The following is an 18,460-nucleotide window of genomic DNA, read 5'->3' as shown; positions in this document are numbered from 1 at the left end:
ACAAAACCCTTCACAGCAAACATTATGGTATTAGACAATCTCCTCCTTCAGGCCCCGAACATCTACATGCTCATCTGCAAGTCCAGGGCAAATCACATAAATGTTAATCCAAGGATAATTCATAGTTGATCATATACACATTGTATTTTTTCACAAGAAAAAAATATGAATCATTATCTGGGTACTCTAGTTTTATGTTGTGCCAATGACACTAAGTGCTTATAGTCTACCACAAGAACAAGACCATCAAACCAACCTTTGAATAGGAATTTGGCGGGATTGGAGGAGTTCGGGGAAGTGGAAATGTTAAGCTTCTGGCCTCGTTGAAGCTCCCCCTTTAAGAATTCCTAGAAAAATATTTTCAACCACTTGAACATTCTCCTCCATTTCAATTTCAACTAGTTCATCAGTTGCATGAGCAGCCATGGTAGCTGATGGTACATGAAGCACTGAGCTGGATAACATAATATCCATGAGAGGAAGAGGAGGCAAGGGGGGCGCAATCCCTTGAACAAAGCTTTAGTGATGATAATTTGCTAGTTGATAGCAGTCAAGACCCGCCTCCGATGATGGTGGCGCATCGTGAAAACTGCCATGCAATGTGAATACCTATAAGAAAAATAATAATATTTACAACATAAATTATAATATTTTTTATATAAATATCTTGAATTATTGTATATTTTTAATAATATTACGTTGCGGGTTTATTTTTTATTTTTATAAAAAAATATCATAAAAATTTATAATATAAATAATAATATGTTTTCAATATTAATAGTAATATTTTTTAAAAAAATTTATTAATTATTTTATTAATAATATTAATTATAATAAAAATAATAATATTTAGAATCCTAAGACCTAGAAATCTTGGGTTTTGATGGAGTATCCATTATAATTGAGTCCTTCCGCAAGACCTACTGATCTTGGGTCTTGACGCCGAACCCATTCCTTTTAGATTCAGCGCTATGACCCATGCGCTAGGTATCCCTAAATGGGGCACGGACATGACTCACTCTTAGCGCCACGTATGTGCTAGGGTGTGCCCAGCCCCTAGGCAGGCATTCCAAGCGCCAAGCGTGTGCAATGGTGTGCCTAGCATTGGAGTAGTAGCCCAAGCGCCACGTGCGTGATTTATTTGCCATTACACAGACAGGTAGCCCAAGCACCACGTGTGCGCTATGAGTGTCTAGCCCCGAGACAGTTAGCTTAAGCGCCACGTGTGAGCAGCCCCAGGGAGCGCACCTCTAGCCTCGCGCTTGGAGCCTGCTGCTGCAGCCTCACACATGTCCCTATCTAACAGTGCAATCCACAGTGAAAGTACTCACAATCTAAATTACTTGCGCTGCAGTGCAGAACAGTACAATTTACAATGAATTCACTTATAATAAATATTATTTTACGCTACAGTGAAATATTGATTAATTTTAGTTATAGTTAATAAAATGGTATCCAAGCGCTTCAAAAATTATAAAAATAACTTTATCTACTTATAATTTTATTTATAATTTCCTTTCTTTTTTTAACTTGATTATCATATAATTTCTCGATATTAAGTTGGTGACGAAAAAAAATCTTATTCCCTCTCAACGCGGAGAAAGGGGACTAGTATGGTAATAATAATTAAAAAAGGTAAAGTTAAAACTTCCCTCCTTTTAACCATCCAATCAAATGCTGCCACGTACAACCTGACCCACCAAAGCCTTGAAAAAATTGCAACAACCACGTCACGTCAATCCAAACCACCGCGTCAGCGTCCCTATAAAATAAAATCCGCCACCACCATTGAACCTGATTTATAAAGAATAGCTTGACTCGCTCACTTCTAACTCCTCTCAACTCACCCGAGTCACACCGATTTTTAACCACCACCGCAAAGTCCCCTCTCCAGCACCACCAACTACCCTCACTCTCTCTCACTCCATCTACACACCCCCAAAATTCCCCTGAATCATCACCTTTGCCACCAAATTAGCAATCCGATAACCCCCGACCCGAACCCGAGTACGATGGATCCGAACCCTTCTAATGAGGAATTTGTTCACATCGAAAACCCTAGCGATAATGATAATCATTTAAGCGAAAGCATAGTTGACGTTGCTAATGAGCTTAGCGAAGATGATAATAAAAACGACGACGTGGTGGAGAGGAAGGAGCTCCCAGAGGAACTTTCTAGAAGCGTGATGGTCCTCACGTGCGAGTCGAAAGCTGAAGGTGGCACGTGTGTCGTGCATTTAGTTGGTACTGCTCATGTTTGTCAGGTGAAAATTGAAATTCTGTGTATTTCTCTTTTGTGTTTGGTTATTGAGAAAGTGAAGGAAAATTTGAGAAATTGGGAAAGTTTGGAACCTTTTGTCTTCTGTGTAGAATGGCCAACTTGTAAGTTTTTGGCTGAAATAAAGTAGGACTGGAAATGTGAATTATTTGATTTAATTTGTGTTTTTCTGTTTGGCTGCTGAGAAAGTGAAGGAAAACTGGAGTATGGAATAGTTTAGATCGATAAAGAGGAATAAAATTCTGTTCTTAAGCGAGTACTACTATCTTCTAACAAAATTAAAAAATGTAAAGTGTTTGGTTTTGATTTAATTCTGTTTGGTTGCTGAGAAAGTGAAGGGAAAATAAAGAGATTGTTGAAGTTGGAAACTATTTTTTGTGTGCGTGTTTGCTGGGTTTTGACTTTTGAATGCTTGAGAAAGAGAGATTCTTTGTTTGAGGAAGCCTAAAAAGGCTACTTTTGTAATTTCTGCAAGTTTAAATTTTGGTTTTTATTTTATTTTTCTTTTCTATTGACGAGAAAGTGAAGGAAAAAGCTTAAATTTTTAAATTGTGAAACCCTCTGTTGTTTAGGGATGCTTGACAAAAGGAAATTCTTTGCATAAGTGAGTATAAAATGGATAATTTTGTAAATGTTAGAAAAATCACGATAAAATTGAAAAATATTTAAACTGTTTATGTTTTTTGTTGGGTTGTGAATTGTAGGAATCATGCAGGGAAGTACAAGCTGTAATCAGTTACTTGAAACCGCAGGTGCTTTTTCCTTTTTTGTGAAACTTCGATAGCATATTGATTCCAAACATTCACGAAAAGGTCATTTTTTAGCAGGTTAGCTGCCTGTATTTGTTGATTACAGGTTGTATTTCTGGAATTATGTGCGAGTAGAGTGGCTATGCTTTCTCCTCAGAATTTAAAGGTCTCTCCCGGAGTTTCTTGCTTTCATTATTCCATTTATGTTCTTTACCCTTTAAGTTTTCATTTTGTGATGTGTTCATTTTTGGTTTTTCAGGTGCCAACAATGGGGGAAATGATAAAGAAGTGGAAGAAAAATCATAGCACCTTTGGAATTCTTTATAGCTGGTTTCTTGCCAAGGTAAGCATTTAAGATGAATTTCATATTCATGCTTTTTGTGGAGGACTAGAATACTCTACATCAAGATTGTTGTAAGTTATTTTTTGCATCAAGCTTATTTGGTCAACTTTTATTTTTCTTTTTGTGTAAGGTTGCTGATAAGCTCGAAGTTTTTCCTGGTTCTGAGTTCCGGGTAGCATTTGAAGAAGCAAGAAAGTACGAGGGCAAGGTAGTGCTTGGTGATCGTCCTGTACAGGTAAGATTCATTTGCTGTATAGTTTGTTGGAAGTGCTTTTGTTTCTTCTGAAATTGATATGCTGGATTATCTATTAAGTACGAGGGCAAGGGAGTTGGGTGGAATAAGGTTTTTTACTGCAAGAGAAATTCCTTCTGTGTTTATGAATATATTAGTATTCATATGATTCCATTCACATCTAGTTTTTTCATAAGAGAAATTTCGTGGTATACCCTCCTCCAGGCTGATTTTGAGATTGTGGGAAAAAAAATTGTAGTAACCTCCTTTAAGGTCAATTAGGAGGTTTAATTTTGGTTGCCTATTAGATACTTGGTTGCTACAGGTGCCCTAGTTTCTATATCATAAGATTTGCATTTTTTAGTCCAAAATCTAAATCTAGTGCCAATATCCCTATACCCAAGTGCTTATCTTTATTGCAATCATGTTTCAAGTATTTTATTACATGTGAAAAACTTGATGGCATAATCACTCTGAAGGCTGACTGTGAATTTGATACCATGGGATGCATGTTAGGTATTTTTGTGCTTGGAACTGGCTTTTCCCTGCTCTGGCTATCATTTCTAAGTGTTAATCTTGGGCCAAAAATTCCCCATCAAGACATGTTGCCATTCATCTAAAGTATCTATTTCTCTGACTTCTGGACTGAGACATCTATTGTGTTTAGTGGGCTTGCCAAATGTTTATTCTGGATGCTTCTTCAACTGTATATTCATGAATATGGACTGTGTAAAAACAATAAACTCACCATTTGATTTTGATCGACTATTGTCCACCTAAGCTTGTTGCCTCAGCCTCAGCTTTGGTCAGCAAAGCTTAGTAATAGGGGTCCGATCTCTGGAAACTGGAGAACCATAATTGGGTCTGTGAGCTCTTTAGGGCGCCCTCAATATATGTTTTCAAATACTGCTATACAATTTCAACCCGTCATAGCTTAATAAGCTTCTTTAATCTTCCTCACATCTCTTTTGATGCTACTCTGTTTTGTTCTTCTTACTGCTGTTACAAACTACTCTGACTTTGATGGCATCAACTGAAACAGATTACATTACGGAGGACATGGGGTAAAATGCCAGTTTGGCATAAAGTAAAATTTCTGTACTCGTTACTTTTTCATGCATTATTTTTACCAAGCTCTGAGGATCTTGAGAAAATGGTAAAATCCCTCAACCCCCTTTCCCTTTACTCATTATTCGAGATTACTAAATGTGGTTGACAGTCAATTTGTTTGCTTATTTCCAGCTAAAAGAAATGGATGATGTTGACATGCTGACTCTAGTCATTCAAGAAATGAGCAAGCAGTTCCCCACCCTTATGGAAACCCTTGTGCAAGAGCGAGATCAGTTAGTAGTCTTTTGCCTTCATTTGTTTCTGTAATTTGATGCTTTTTTTAGTTGGGAAGACATGATAGTTCCTGCCTTTGTTGCTGGTTTTCATAAAAAGGAAGGAGAAGAGTCTATTGGGAAACAGTTCTTTGTTTCTTTCTGCTTGATGTTGATTGCATCCGAGTTTATAAAGGGAATTGAGTTGCTAAAATATTTTTCAACTTCCTATGCCCGTGTCTCTTTGGAGTTGTGTGTTTATAGTTTGATTTCTGATGATCTGCTGGTTTAAGAAAATGTTTTGGAAAAACCTACCTTGAAGTCATGTTCCCTTTGTATCTATCAGTGAATAGCCGTGTGAAAGTTTAGGGGTATGAGCACTCTGCAAAAAAAACTTCCTATTTTGAATGAATTTATTGATATCACAAACTTTCAGGTACATGTCATCAACCCTTCTAAGAATTGCGAAAGAACATAATTCAGTCGTTGCAGTTGTTGGAAAGGGGCATTTGCAAGGGATTAAGAGGCATTGGGAGCAGCACATTGAGGTTTGTTTAGAACATATTTTGAGTTATGTTCTTGTTAGAAATACAGAATCCCAAACTTTCTAGTTAGTCCATTAACAAGTATGTGACTCATTATGCAGTTAGTTTTTATCAATGGAACCTTAAAAATAACCAGATTAGCATCCTCCTTGTCTGCCCATCTTTTAGATTTTCTTAAATCTTTACCAGCTCTACCTTCCTGTTGTTGCAGTTGAAGGATCTTATGGAACTTCCTTCAAAGAAATCAGCTGTTTCAGCTTGGAAGGTTCTTGCATCGCTAGGTGTTGCAGTTGTTGGTGTGGCCATTGTTTCAGGCATTTATCTTTCACGCAAGAAATAGCTAACAAGAGCTTCAATTTGCATCATGTATCATTTACGATACACAATTTCTTAGTCACAATTCACAAAGTATTCTTTCAAAGCTTGTTTGATTGGCCACATAACAAATAAGGACATAACAAATAGTCCTACTAGGGTTCCTGTATACATACGTGTAGCTGCTTGAAAGTTGCTTTTATACAGTCGTCTTATGGGAGTTCATCCTTGCTAAAATTTCTTAATGAATAACAAGCCAAGATGGCCTTGATTCAATAGCCGAACAATCCTACAGGCAAACAACAACGGCACAGAGGGCAAGAAGTACCTGTGACTAGCCACTTAACGATGCAATGAGAATGATACAGATGAGAGCATGTTGTGCAAGCAGCTTCAGATCCGATGAGAAGATGTTCCAAACAAACTGGACAGAATAAACCTTCCTCGGAACCCAGATTGTGGTCAACTTTAGTTTTCTGTAAGCATGGAATTGGCGGTTTGCAAGCTTGTAGCACGAGATCAAAAGGTTCCTTAAATGAATCCCAAGAGGTTGCTTTATCATCATCTACATGAATCCCAGTCGGAAGTTTAAACTTGATGATCCCTCCGCTCTCATCGTCGTCGGTTTCGCACGCCTCAGAGGCCACAGTGCACGCTGCACACTAACAAGTGATCGCTTTCAAGAGGCATTTTCGTAAGCATGGAAACATAACATATTATCTCAAGTAAGTCTTCTTTGTCTTCTAAAGATAATGGGATGCCTAAGTCGTCCAATATCAGTTCAGTGCTTCGGATTTCTTTGAAGAAAAACAATACATTGTCCATACATGGTGCCTGAAATTTGACTCTAGCCTTAGGTTCCACGCCATGTTTTGTTTCTTTGACACGAAAACTCTTTAGAGCATAGCCATTATTCCCCATAATTATTTTTCTTATTTTAAGGGAAGATAAGTGTGCCGTAGATGATTAAGAGTAGTTATATTGGGTAGTCCCAAGGGTTGAAGGAATTCTTGTACTTGTTGGATACAAATTCAAACGTGGAAATCTAATGCAAATTTACAATCCAACAATTCAGGAACTTTTTTTTTATTTTGGCCGGGCAGCTAGGTTAACTCGTGGATTATTATTAGGACGATTTAAATCAATTATTTTTATTAAATTAATATTGTTTATTTAAAAAATAAATAAAAATTCATTGACCCTTCATCAGGACCTAAGATCTGCTCAATCTTCAAAAACTGCCCAAAACAATTCAAAAATTTATAAAACACGCTTAGTATTGCATGATATATAAACTGTTGGCCTGGAGGACTGGAGATAATAGTGATTACAGGGAGTTTAAGGAAATCCTTGTCCCTTTTCTATTCGGATTGGACATGATAGCTTCAAAGAATAGCCTATTATAAAAAGAACTAAATGGAATGGGTTTTCACTGTAGATTTTGACAGAAATTACTGTAGATTATGATTAAGATTGTCAAAAATAATTTTTTGACACGACATGAAAAATATAATATAAGCTCAGATCATAAATTAATTATATATTAATAATTTTAGCTAAGAAATTAAATTATATTAAAATTTGATAAAGAGAGTCAACAATATTATAAGTAATGAGTGATTTAAATAAAACAAAAGAGACAGATAATATAAATCAATAAATTAATGACATGGAAAAATAAAAAGCATCATAACAAAACTTCTTAATGCAAGGGAATCACTGAATGGTAGGAAATATACATGAATATGGTGACAACTTGATTGTTCTCATCACAATAAGTTCTAATGTATCATTTTTGGGTTGCAAGCTAATAAGTCTAAACTAGTAATTAACTAACATAAATTCAATAATGAAATAAACCCCTAAACAATGTCTGATGTGCTAGAAAAAAAATTAAATTAAAAATAATTAGTCAAAATAAATAAATAAATAAATAAAATAGAATAAAAAAAAGTGTTCATGTTAAAATTCCTCAATATAACCCGAATCTCAAATTTTTGTATATTCTTGGCAGATTTGAGTCCTCATTTCAAACATGTCGTTCTCTTTCATCTGAATGAATTACTAGGCCTACAATATATGATTGAAAAGCTTCATATGTCTAGTTTTCAGCCCAACTTTAATCACAGAAAAATTCCACTAGTATATTTAGATATATCCTAAACAGTACATACAGGTTTAGTTTGACATATTTGACAAGATTCATCTACTGACTTTGACTCTCTGAAATATTATGTTTTCGAACTCCATTTGACCTGAAAATTTACCGCAATATATTTTCATGTGTCTAATATTTCCCTTTAAAATTTCAGCTTTATCCAATATACGGTTTGAAAGATATATTCAATCTTGTAAAACTAGTCAGTAGATATTTTAAGGCCAAATTTGGACCTGACCTGACCATATCACAAATTTAGTAAACTCGTAAAATCGAATCGAGTTTACCGATTTTTTACGATTTAAGTTCGATTTTACTAGTTTTCAAGTTTTAGTCTGATTTTACAGGTTAGATGCACGTTGTCTCGTAAAATCATATGATTTATATGATTTTACGAGTTAACTCATGATTTTAACAACAATGATTGCGACAGTGAAATTTACTTAGGTATAGTGTGTAGTTAAGAGGATCACAAAGGGTATTTTAGTATTTTCACGTTATTTTTTCTATTTTTTATTCGAAAAGATGCTAACACGTGTACCACACGCACCATTAAGGAGGCGCTTAAGACACCTCTCGATGGTCAAATTTAGCCATACGCCATCTAGATAGATGCTTAGACATGCTCACTTTCACATTGTGTGATGTGTCTAGAGATATCATGGTTGGATTCTCGTCGTGATTGGTTGTTTATGTTTTTTTCTTTCTGTCATGACAACTAAAGTGCACAATTATTCTCTGTTTGTTTGTTGTTTGACAACCATGTTTGATGTCAGACTTGGGTGCAGGATATCAGCTATGTTTGGTACTAGACCCAGGCATGGGTCTGGTATGGCTATAGACCTCAAGTTTGTTGGGTTTGGTATGGTTGCTACAGCTAGACCCAAGACTCTTTAGTCTTGCATTGCTGTTAGACTCAAGTCGTTTGAGTTTGATATAACTATCAGACTAGAATGTTTAAAACATTATATACTTTTTATAAAAAAAAATATTGACCCTCTGCAAATCACATCAATATACTAGTGGATTCTAGGTTTTGTTTTTCTCTACAACAAGAATTTTTTTTCACCCCAATTGATTAATTGAATCAGGAATTAAAAAAAAAAAGAATTGAAAGACAAAATCATTTACCGTTAAATAAGGAGGCTATTTGAAAGCGTATTAAAAGTTGAGAGCATATTAAAATAATAATTTTTTATTTTTTAAAATTATTTTAATATCATTATATTAAAATAAAAAAACATAAAAAATAATTAATTTTTTTAAATCAAACTTTGTTCAAACTCCTGTGCAAATGCAGCCCAAACAACAATTAAGAATTAAATGTATTGGGATCCTAACAAATCCAAGGATCATTAGTTTTGAACCTATTATCATTTTTGCTAGAGAATTAATACCTCAACGCTCAATATAATTAGATTCCAACATTTTACCAATCACCAATAAGAGGTTGAGAGATTATTGTAAAAGATGTGCGTCAAAATTAACCATTAATTAGGCTAGGGTATAATTTATTTGGCACTCGAGCCTGCATACCTCGAGAAACTAACAATTTGATCTTTTCGGTTGTTAAACTAATTCAATCAAACATTATTGTCATAAAAAATTCAAGATTCAAAGTGATTTGGTTCAGATTCTTAATTGAATTAGATAAGATATTAATTGAATGAAATCCAATCAACCAAACTTTGATCTAACCATAATCTAATCACAATTAACTCCTTAATACACAATTGACACAGTTCGACAACAGCATGGCACTGTTCCTTAATACAAGGAAAGAAAAGACATTAAAGACGACAAATCTTAGTCCTTGAATCAACCAACTGGCAGCTTAGTGCGACACATAGGGCAAGAAGTACTCTTGGATAGCCACTTGACAATGCAATGGCAATGAAACAGGTGAGAGCATCTAGTAGTAGCAGCTTCAGACCCATCAGGAAAATCTTGCAAGCAAATTGCACAGCATAACTCTTCATTCATGGAACCCGGAGTTTGTTGCTCAATCTTTACTTTCTTCAAGCATGGAATCGGTGGCTTGCAAGCTGGTAATACAGGATTTTCAGGGTTTTCGACAACATCCCACGAGACCGCCTTATCCTCATCAACATGAATTCCAGTCATGATATTGAACCTCGGGTGCAGAACGCAGACAAATATGTGGTCAATTTCACCGTGGAGTTTACGTGCTTGATCAGAGATGGCGAAGTGCAGAGTATCTTTCATGGCTGAAGATAAACTGATGTCTGTGTTGGTAAACATTTGCTTGTATCTATGATTTCTCAACACCAACTCCCACAGTCTCAACATGAATTGTTGTCTACTAACTTGTAAGCCAGCTTGCGATTCCTTGACAATAATGAACTCTACAGTAACCTTTTTGGCAAGAAACTGAGTTGAGTAGACAGAAGATGACGATGGCTCCATGCTTTCGCTTGAAATACTTGCTTGGAGCTGGAAGAAAACCGATTAGCAGAGAAAGTGTGAAATTGTTTCCCTAACGAAGTCTTTTTATAGAAAGGAAATGCAAGGGTTTCCATGTCTGTTCCGGATTCCGAATGGAAATTGGTACAAAGCTGTACAAAAAATAGCCGTTGGGCACATAAAAAAGGAAATGCAAGGGTTTCCATGTCTGTTCCGGAAACCGTCAGTTCTCTGACTCCAGGTTTCATATTTTTTACTTGATTAGACTTTTAATTCTAGAAAACCCTAAAGTTATCAGGTTCAATCAACCCAACAGCCTCACTTTTGATTATAAGCAAGGGTTTTTTAGACAAGAAAATGTATGTGGTGTTTCCAGGATTAGATGGCACTGATATCAGCCATTAATCAGGATAGGCCACAAACTGGATATAGCACCCGAGCCATTATGCCAAGAGGAACCGATAATCCCCCAGAATTGGTAATGGGTGCAGCATTTCACATAATTAGCCCACAATGACTTAACACATAATTAACAATGAAAACAAAATTAAACCTAAGACAAATGTACTTAAAATGGGATTAGAAGCTCAGTGGAAGGAGAAGTCGTTATTAAAGAAAGCTCACGGCAAGTACTCAAGTACCTGTCCACTGCCCTTCAACACATTTCAAGTGCTTAACCTCTTCATAGCAACAAATCCCTTTTGATAAAAAATCCATTAAAGCCAAAAAATTCAAAATTAAAAACATCGATCACGAAATGGATTTTAATTAGAAGGGCTTCAGTGTGTGTAACAATCAGATAATTGACTTAATAATCTCACTGAAATCCGCTAAGATAATTTTGTTATCATCATAAGCCCAATTGTCAAGGGAAAACTTTTTCTGAAGAACACCAAATTTATCCCACAAAAACAAACCCAAAAAAATCAAAACCAAGAGAAAACGAAGTGGGATACAAAAGGAATGAGAGAAAAAAGAAGGGTGCTCAGACAGCCAAGGGTTAGTAATCAAGTTCCGGGAGAAGAAGCCCAGATCAGAAACTCTAATCCACAAACAATTTGCTTCATCACAGCACTCTTTTCTTGAATACAAGCAGCCTCTTGTGTACCAAAACACCATATTGACTTAGAGTGGGACGTGGGCTTCGGAGTTTTGAACCTTAGCATATTGACTAATCAATAACCATACTTTTAAATTTTTTAAAAATTTTAAATTTTAAATTAATTTTTTTGCTATTTTTAAATTGTTTTAATATAATAATTTAAAAAATAAATTTTAATTAATAAATAAAATATTATTTTAATATATTTTCATATAAAAAACACTTTAAAAAATAATATTTATTATATTTTAAAATAGGTCTACAAGCTATTTTAGCTATAGTTATTAAACCCGGACCGGCCTGGCGGGTCGATCTAGAACCCGGTTGACTCGGTTGCTGTACTGGTCTGGGTTTGTCAAAAAACCAGCCTGTGCAACGACCCGCCCAAACCCGAGTGAGACCTGATATTTTTTTCTTTCAAATGTGATTTTTCTCCTATACTTTTTTTTTATATATATTTTTAATTGGTTATTAATATTTTTTAAAATTCACTATATAAATATTAGAAACGTGTTCTATTTTTTCAATTTAGGATTTGAAACCCTTTAGCATATATACTATATGTTTAGAAGAAAAAAATTATTTTTTCAATATGGGATTTGAAATCCTTTTGTATATATACTTTATTGTCACAAGAAAAAAGTTATGTTTTTTTAATGTGAGATTTGAAACTTTTTAGTATATATACTCTATGTTTTCAATAAAAAAGTTATTGTTTCAATATGGAATTTAAAGCCATTTCGTATATATATTCTATATTCACAAGAAAAAAGTTATGTTTTGCAATGTGGGATAAAAAACTTTTTAATTTAAATACTTCAACTTAAAAAGATAACATAATATATTTTCATTGAGGGATTTGAAACCCTTTAGTATATATACTCTATATTCACAAGAAAAAAAGTTATGTTTTTTCAACGTGGGATAAAAAGTTTTTTGGTTTAAATATTTCAATTTAAAAGCATAACATAGTATCTTTTCAATATGGAATAAAAAACTTTTTAAAATATTCTTTTAAATTTCATTATTTACAACATGTATAGTTTATAATCATATGAATTTTTTTTAATTTTTTTATATAAAATATTAAAAATTTAAATATATTTTTTTAAATTTTTTCGGATTGACCCATGAAATCCGGGAGTCAGCCCCTTGACTAGGTCAACTCTCGAGCCGGTTTTGATAATTATGATTTTAGCGATTGCATAACTACTTCTTTTGTTTGGATTAAAGGAAGGTACTTATTAGCCATATTTTTCTTTTATTTTCATTTAATTATTTTTTTCATTGCAGATAATAGATTTTTTAATTTTACATCATTACACTAATATGCTTTATTATATAGAACATCTATTTTGGGACTCACATTTTGTTATTGTCTTAAAAAATATAGATAAAAAGGATATATTTTTTATATATTCATTTTTAAAATGATATAAATCCAATCTAAAAATACTACAGAGAAAATTTTTTTTTATTTTTTTATATTTTATTTTTATTTCTCCAATCAAATATGATTTATGTTTTTTCTATATCTATCATTTCTATCATAAAACATTAATAAAATACAATAAATTCTAAAGATTCTAAATATTTTTTAAATCAAGTTTTAAGATAGATTGGTTATTCATATCTAAATTAATATATTAAAAAAATCAAAGACTATAAAATTTTGTAGCTTTATATTCGTAGTATAAGATTTGTGTTACTGGCCAAGACAATAATATTTAATTATTAACAATTAACAAAAAAAAACTAAAAAATAAGGTGTTTTTACTTACTTCTCCTCACAAAATACTATTAATTGTAATAATGTTTTTTTCATTTGTTTTTTTTACAGTCTACTTTTTTGTTTTCAATTTCAATTATATCCTTTAACATTATATTTACTGGGGGTTAGACTTTGTAATTTTTCTTAATTTATTTTCATGAAGTTATTTATTCTTATAACTTGAATCGTAAGTTTGACAGATTAACTTGATGGACTCAATTTTATTTTCTTTTCCTAATTGTTTTTCTTTGTAATTTCACCATAAAAACATTGTGTTGATTGAGAATTATGCTTCATGATTTATTTTAGTTTGTTTCCTATGATATTATCTTCATCTTATGACTCTGGTCACGAGTTTGATGGATTAACTCGGGTTAACTTGAGTCGGTTTTTGTGTTTTTTTAAATTTATTTTTTTATTTCATCTTTCAACATTGGATTAATTGAGAATTGAACTTCATAATTTATTTCAATTTTCTTTCTATTGAGTTATCTTGGTTTTCATGATTTATTTTAGTTTGTTTCCTATGATATTATGATTCTGGTCACGAGTTTGATGGATTAACTCGGGTTAACTTGAGTCGGTTTTTGTGTTTTTTTAATTTATTTTTTTATTTCATCTTTCAACATTGGATTAATTGAGAATTGAACTTCATAATTTATTTCAATTTTCTTTTTATTGAGTTATCTTGGTTTCATGATTTGAGATGCGGATTTGACAAGTTAACACGAGTTATTTTTTTCAATTTCATCTTTCAACGTTGAGTTTATTGGAAATTAGATTTTATAATTTATTTTGATTTGTTTTTTTTTATGAGATTGTCATAGTCTTATGGCTCAACATGACATATTAACCTGGGTTGACATGAATCAATCCAATATATTGTCGCTTTAATATTTATAAAAAAATATCATCTTGGATATTTATTTTGAGTCAAACTACGGTTTTATTAGTTGTTCGGGCTGTCTTTGAACTCGCCAAGTTGACCGAGTCAATCCTTACATAATTTATTTTTTTCTACTAGAAAAAAATATTAAAAAGTCTATATAAATTTTTTATGTTAAAAAACTTTTGATCCGACCTACGAGCAATGCAGTCTAGTACTCAAATGAACACTATTCAATGAAATAGTATTTTGACAAACTTGGCCCTTTCTCAAAAAACTATTAAGCTAGAATTTGGAGGTAGAATAGTCTTTTTACCATGATTCAATGTCATTTTTAATTTTTTATGGGGTAGATTAGTGTTTTTCAATTTTTTAGAGCAATTAAATTACTAAAATACTTTGAAAAAAAAAGGGGACAACTTCAACCCTAGAGCATTTACTTAATTTTTTCATTTTGTTTTATTTAAATTAAATTACTTAATCAACTTTGGGTTCAAAATTAGCAAAATTATCATCCAGGAGTATTTAAGAGTATTTGAGTTTTTTTCATGATGGTTTCTTTTGTCAATGTTAAGTTTTTCTCGGGGTATTCTTGTATTTTTAAAAATATTTAATATTTTTTTAAAGAAAACTTGTTTGGTGCGTGCCACGCATGTGTCATAGGTGGACACCCCTGCATCCTATATGCAGTGCTTATCAGGATGTTTGGTCACCAAATATTGTGTTTCCAGAAGGCATTCGAAAGGTTTCGATGCCCCATCCGCGATGGGGTGGTGAATGTGCCAAGTGCACCTCTAGTTTGGTGTTGGTAGCCATTTTTATTTTTATCATTATTCTCTCTATCCATCTTGAATTTAATGCCAACCTCTTCAAAATTTCAAACTAGCCCCTTCAACATTTTTCTTTAACTTCCGGTCTTTGTCATTTCGATTATTATTTTTTTTATGTCATTTTGATTACTATTTTTTATTTATTTTGAATAGTTTTTGTCCTTTGGATTACTATTTTTTTTATATGTCATTTTGATTAGTATTTTTTATTTATTTTGAATAATATATAAAAATATTATTCCTTTTTAATTTCACCCCATTTAATTTTTTTAATCTTTCAAAATTCATTCATATTCTTTTTGATTAATATTTGTTTTGATTGAGATCATTTTCTAAATTGTTTTATTTTTGTTTTTACAATTTCATCTCGCTTTAGTTTTTTTTCCTATCAAATTTGATCTTTATTCTTTAGATTATTTTTTTTTTACTCTGACAAGTTTCTAAAATTAATATTTTTTTCATGATTTTATTTTTCAACATTAAATTGGTTAAAAATTAAGTTTCTTGATTGCACCAGGATCTAGAATATCACGGGTTATGAGTTTTATAGATTAGACTAGGTTTATGAGGTTTGCGTCAGGTTTTCTTGGTTTTTATTTTCCTTTGTTTAAACTAATTTTTTTTTTATCATTCAGTATTTATTTAATTGGAGGTTGGGTTCCATTCTTTTTATTTATTTATTTATTTTATATAGAATTTTTTGTTGTTTTTGAAAATGACCCCAATTATCTTGAATATTTTTATTTGTCATTCTTTGTTGGGTACTTTTATCTAATTCTTTAAATTAATATTTTTTTTCAATTCTTTCCTTTAATATTTGGAATAATTTTTTAAAATAATTTATAAAATTATTATTTTTTCAATTTCACCCCCTTTAATTTTTTTTTAATATTTTAAATTTAGTCCTTATTTTTTGAATGCTATTTGTTTTATTTGAGATATTTTTTTTTAAAAAAATTTCATTATTCTCAAGTTTTTTTTCCTATCAAATTTGATCCCTGTTATTTTTATTACTATTTTTTAAACCTTAGATCAAGTTTAGAAGGTTCACTTGGATTTGCTTGATTTTTTTTAAAACTCATATTTTTTTAATTTTATTATTTAATATTTATATCATTAGCAATTAAGCTCTGTTTTTTTCTATGTCTTTTATATAACTTTTTTTTTTAATTTTCAAAAGAACCTAGGTTATTCTAGAGATTTTTTTCCCGGATTCTCCATTCTTTTTATATCCCAAGTTTTATTTTTAAAAAAATACTTGCATCATCTAAAATATTTCTTTTATTAATAAAAAAAATGTTTTGATCCGCGATCCATGATGCAACGCAGACCCACAAATCCAGTTAGTTGTATAGAGTCAGGAGAATGAGAGGTGCAGAGGAATGATTTGACTCCTCAATTTTTTCTAGGTTTCGAGTATGAAAAGGCGAGGCTGTGCGCCCCCAAACTGTAGACTTGATGCTTGAACAATCGACAAATTGACGACATCATGATGGGCTTTCACTATTAGCCAATCATTTTTTACTAGGAGCACATCTTTTGTCTCTCCTTTTCCCAGGAGAAATTGCTTCCAACAAGGTTAGAATAAAGAGTTTTTGCACTTCAAGTTACGTAACATCTGCAAGCCATTGTTACTTTGAAGTTAGAACTTGCATTCCATGAAATCTCAAGGCATTGCTAAGGTATCCAAATCAGCCTGGAAATCTCCTTAGGACTCGTAGTTGCCAAGTATTTGTGATGGCAAATGTTTGGTTTAGCTTCTAGATTTTGTTTATCACAAGGGAGTTCACACTATTCCTAATGAAATAACATGAAAGTAACAGTACAATATTTCACACCAAAAATAAAATCTTCGAGAATAAATTATGTATATCATCGAAATCTTTTAGGTAACGTTTGGTTATACGGGTATTATTTCTTGTATTTTGTTGTTTTTAAAAGACAAAAAATCACTTAAAATTGTTTTTAATACATATTTATTTTATATTTCTAACTTCTTTTTTTTCTCCAAACAAACACACTTTAAAGAATACTAATCAAACACAATCTATGAATGGTTTATTCTCTCTTCAATAAAATAAATAAATAAAAAAAAACAACACACTAAGCCTTAGCTATTAACCAAAGCACATTGCCTTCTAATCTCACCATTCGAGCCAGTTTTAACACGAATTCTGCCCATTTTCTCCATGGATTTGGAAAATTCAGAACGGAAATCTATTGAACCCTGTAGTATTTGGCGGATCATAGACAATGTATTAGAGTTTGTGGTCAAGGCAGCATCTGATTGAAATAGACCTCTTCTCTTTAGCAAGAGTTTATAGTAGCTGAGATCAAATGTCTTTCTGCTTCCAGGGTCCATCTCAACTATAGTAGTGTTATCGCTAATACTTTTGCACTTTCTAGCCTTCAAATTCGCAGCATATTCGCTATCTAGAGCTGGGTCTTCATCTCCAATCCCAGTGAAATTGTATAGCCGGTTCGAAAACGATTGACAATGAGCAATGCCAATGGTATGAGCACCTGGGAAAATCAATTTGATTAGATGATCCATGATTCAGCGCTGTAAGAATGCGTCACGCAGTGAAAATGTCAAATGGGACGTACCAGAAAGCAAGACCAGGTCTTTCAAATCAAGACCTTGGTTAGCAAACAGTGTTTGTAGAGTGGTGAAGTTGATCATGGGAGATGGGACGTTGGACAAGGCCTCTGAGGACCTGGAGATCAAACCGTCTCGCCGGCCAGTCGGAACTCTCCAGAATGGACCTCCCTGTCAACATTGGAAAGAAAATTTATTTTTGTTTCTCGAGTAATGAATAGTATTAGAGCATTGATATTTTTGTTTTGTTTTGGAGTTACATACTGTGGCTACTATACTGTCCCTAGCGACCAAGGTGAGGATATCAGCACAAGACACAATTCCAGGACATTCAGCTTCAACTAGGCGTTTCACTCTGTCGATGAAGTCAAAGCCTCTGAGTGTTAGATTTGGAGTTGCTGCCTTTTCAGGTTGTTCGCCGGAAGTTGAGTTCAACAGCACAGATGCATCGCAACCCTGACAAAAAAGTTTCCTCTCGTGTTATCTCACAATCTGAAAAATCAACACATGCAACATTCTGCAGTAAATATGCAAATACATACCCTGACAAAGCAATCATGGAAATGCATTCTGATTAAGGTTGCAGCCAATGATGGAGCGTTGTGGATGTGCTGGTTTACAAAGCCTTGCACAATCTTCTCAGCTTTCGGGCAGCTTGTATTATAAAAACCCATCTTTAGTTGAGCTTCGGTTGAGCCCATAAATGCTAAAAGACCAAAGATTAGCATCCCGAAATACCCAATCCTTCCCATCTTGATCGTTTCTAGTTTTTTTTCCTCTTTCAATCTTGCCCTTTAATACTGCAAATGTAGGATCCTAGTAGTCCATTCAATGAAGCAACATCAGATGTACACTCAATGCCTTCTTGGGAAAGACTTGTAGGCATCTGTGCTACAAGATGAGAAG

At 32.9% G+C, this 18,460-nt stretch overlaps 2 protein-coding genes and 4 non-coding genes across 6 annotated transcripts; 1 reads left to right on the top strand and 5 right to left on the bottom strand.

The window, feature by feature from the left end:
* The first annotated feature begins 1,788 nt into the window (after positions 1-1,788).
* Positions 1,789-6,021, top strand: LOC133671230 (uncharacterized). Its single transcript, XM_062091917.1, has 9 exons — positions 1,789-2,264; positions 2,983-3,030; positions 3,134-3,193; positions 3,287-3,370; positions 3,501-3,605; positions 4,645-4,758; positions 4,845-4,945; positions 5,361-5,472; positions 5,681-6,021. Exons 1-9 carry the CDS (start codon positions 2,013-2,015, stop codon positions 5,807-5,809), a joined length of 1,005 nt encoding a protein of 334 aa, XP_061947901.1. The 5' UTR covers positions 1,789-2,012; the 3' UTR covers positions 5,810-6,021.
* A 4,700-nt stretch (positions 6,022-10,721) lies between these two features.
* LOC133672221 (small nucleolar RNA snoR80) lies at positions 10,722-10,846 on the bottom strand. The gene has a single exon (XR_009834812.1). It is a non-coding gene; the product is annotated as a small nucleolar RNA snoR80 (small nucleolar RNA).
* Positions 10,847-10,948: 102 nt separating this feature from the next.
* LOC133672219 (small nucleolar RNA Z152/R70/R12) lies at positions 10,949-11,058 on the bottom strand. Its single transcript, XR_009834809.1, has one exon. It is a non-coding gene; the product is annotated as a small nucleolar RNA Z152/R70/R12 (small nucleolar RNA).
* Positions 11,059-11,140: 82 nt separating this feature from the next.
* Positions 11,141-11,226, bottom strand: LOC133672218 (small nucleolar RNA R11/Z151). The gene has a single exon (XR_009834808.1). It is a non-coding gene; the product is annotated as a small nucleolar RNA R11/Z151 (small nucleolar RNA).
* Positions 11,227-11,343: 117 nt separating this feature from the next.
* LOC133672217 (small nucleolar RNA Z157/R69/R10) lies at positions 11,344-11,445 on the bottom strand. Its single transcript, XR_009834807.1, has one exon. It is a non-coding gene; the product is annotated as a small nucleolar RNA Z157/R69/R10 (small nucleolar RNA).
* A 5,548-nt stretch (positions 11,446-16,993) lies between these two features.
* On the bottom strand, positions 16,994-18,327 carry LOC133671659 (peroxidase 3-like). Its single transcript, XM_062092473.1, has 4 exons — positions 18,097-18,327; positions 17,819-18,010; positions 17,563-17,725; positions 16,994-17,478 (listed from the first exon to the last, which is right to left on the bottom strand). Exons 1-4 carry the CDS (start codon positions 18,304-18,306, stop codon positions 17,066-17,068), a joined length of 978 nt encoding a protein of 325 aa, XP_061948457.1. The 5' UTR covers positions 18,307-18,327; the 3' UTR covers positions 16,994-17,065.
* Positions 18,328-18,460: the final 133 nt, after the last annotated feature.

The sequence above is a fragment of the Populus nigra genome, chromosome 13 (genome assembly GCF_951802175.1).
Source record: "Populus nigra chromosome 13, ddPopNigr1.1, whole genome shotgun sequence".
Lineage (NCBI taxonomy): Eukaryota > Viridiplantae > Streptophyta > Magnoliopsida > Malpighiales > Salicaceae > Populus > Populus nigra.
The sequence above is the reverse complement of the archived record's forward strand: the minus strand, read 5'-3'. Positions and strand labels throughout refer to the sequence as shown.

Bases quoted from the DNA above. Each gene is read 5' to 3' on its own strand.
- LOC133671230 (XM_062091917.1), top strand. From the start codon at position 2,013: ATGGATCCGAACCCTTCTAATGAGGAATTTGTTCACATCGAAAACCCT. The intron at 3,031-3,133 runs GTGCTTTTTCCT...TGTTGATTACAG, and splicing joins TCAGTTACTTGAAACCGCAG to GTTGTATTTCTGGAATTATG. The intron at 3,606-4,644 runs GTAAGATTCATT...CAACTGAAACAG, and splicing joins TTGGTGATCGTCCTGTACAG to ATTACATTACGGAGGACATG.
- LOC133671659 (XM_062092473.1), bottom strand. From the start codon at position 18,306: ATGGGAAGGATTGGGTATTTCGGGATGCTAATCTTTGGTCTTTTAGCA. The intron at 18,011-18,096 runs GTATGTATTTGC...CTTTTTTGTCAG, and splicing joins TCCATGATTGCTTTGTCAGG to GGTTGCGATGCATCTGTGCT. The intron at 17,726-17,818 runs GTATGTAACTCC...CAATGTTGACAG, and splicing joins GGGACAGTATAGTAGCCACA to GGAGGTCCATTCTGGAGAGT.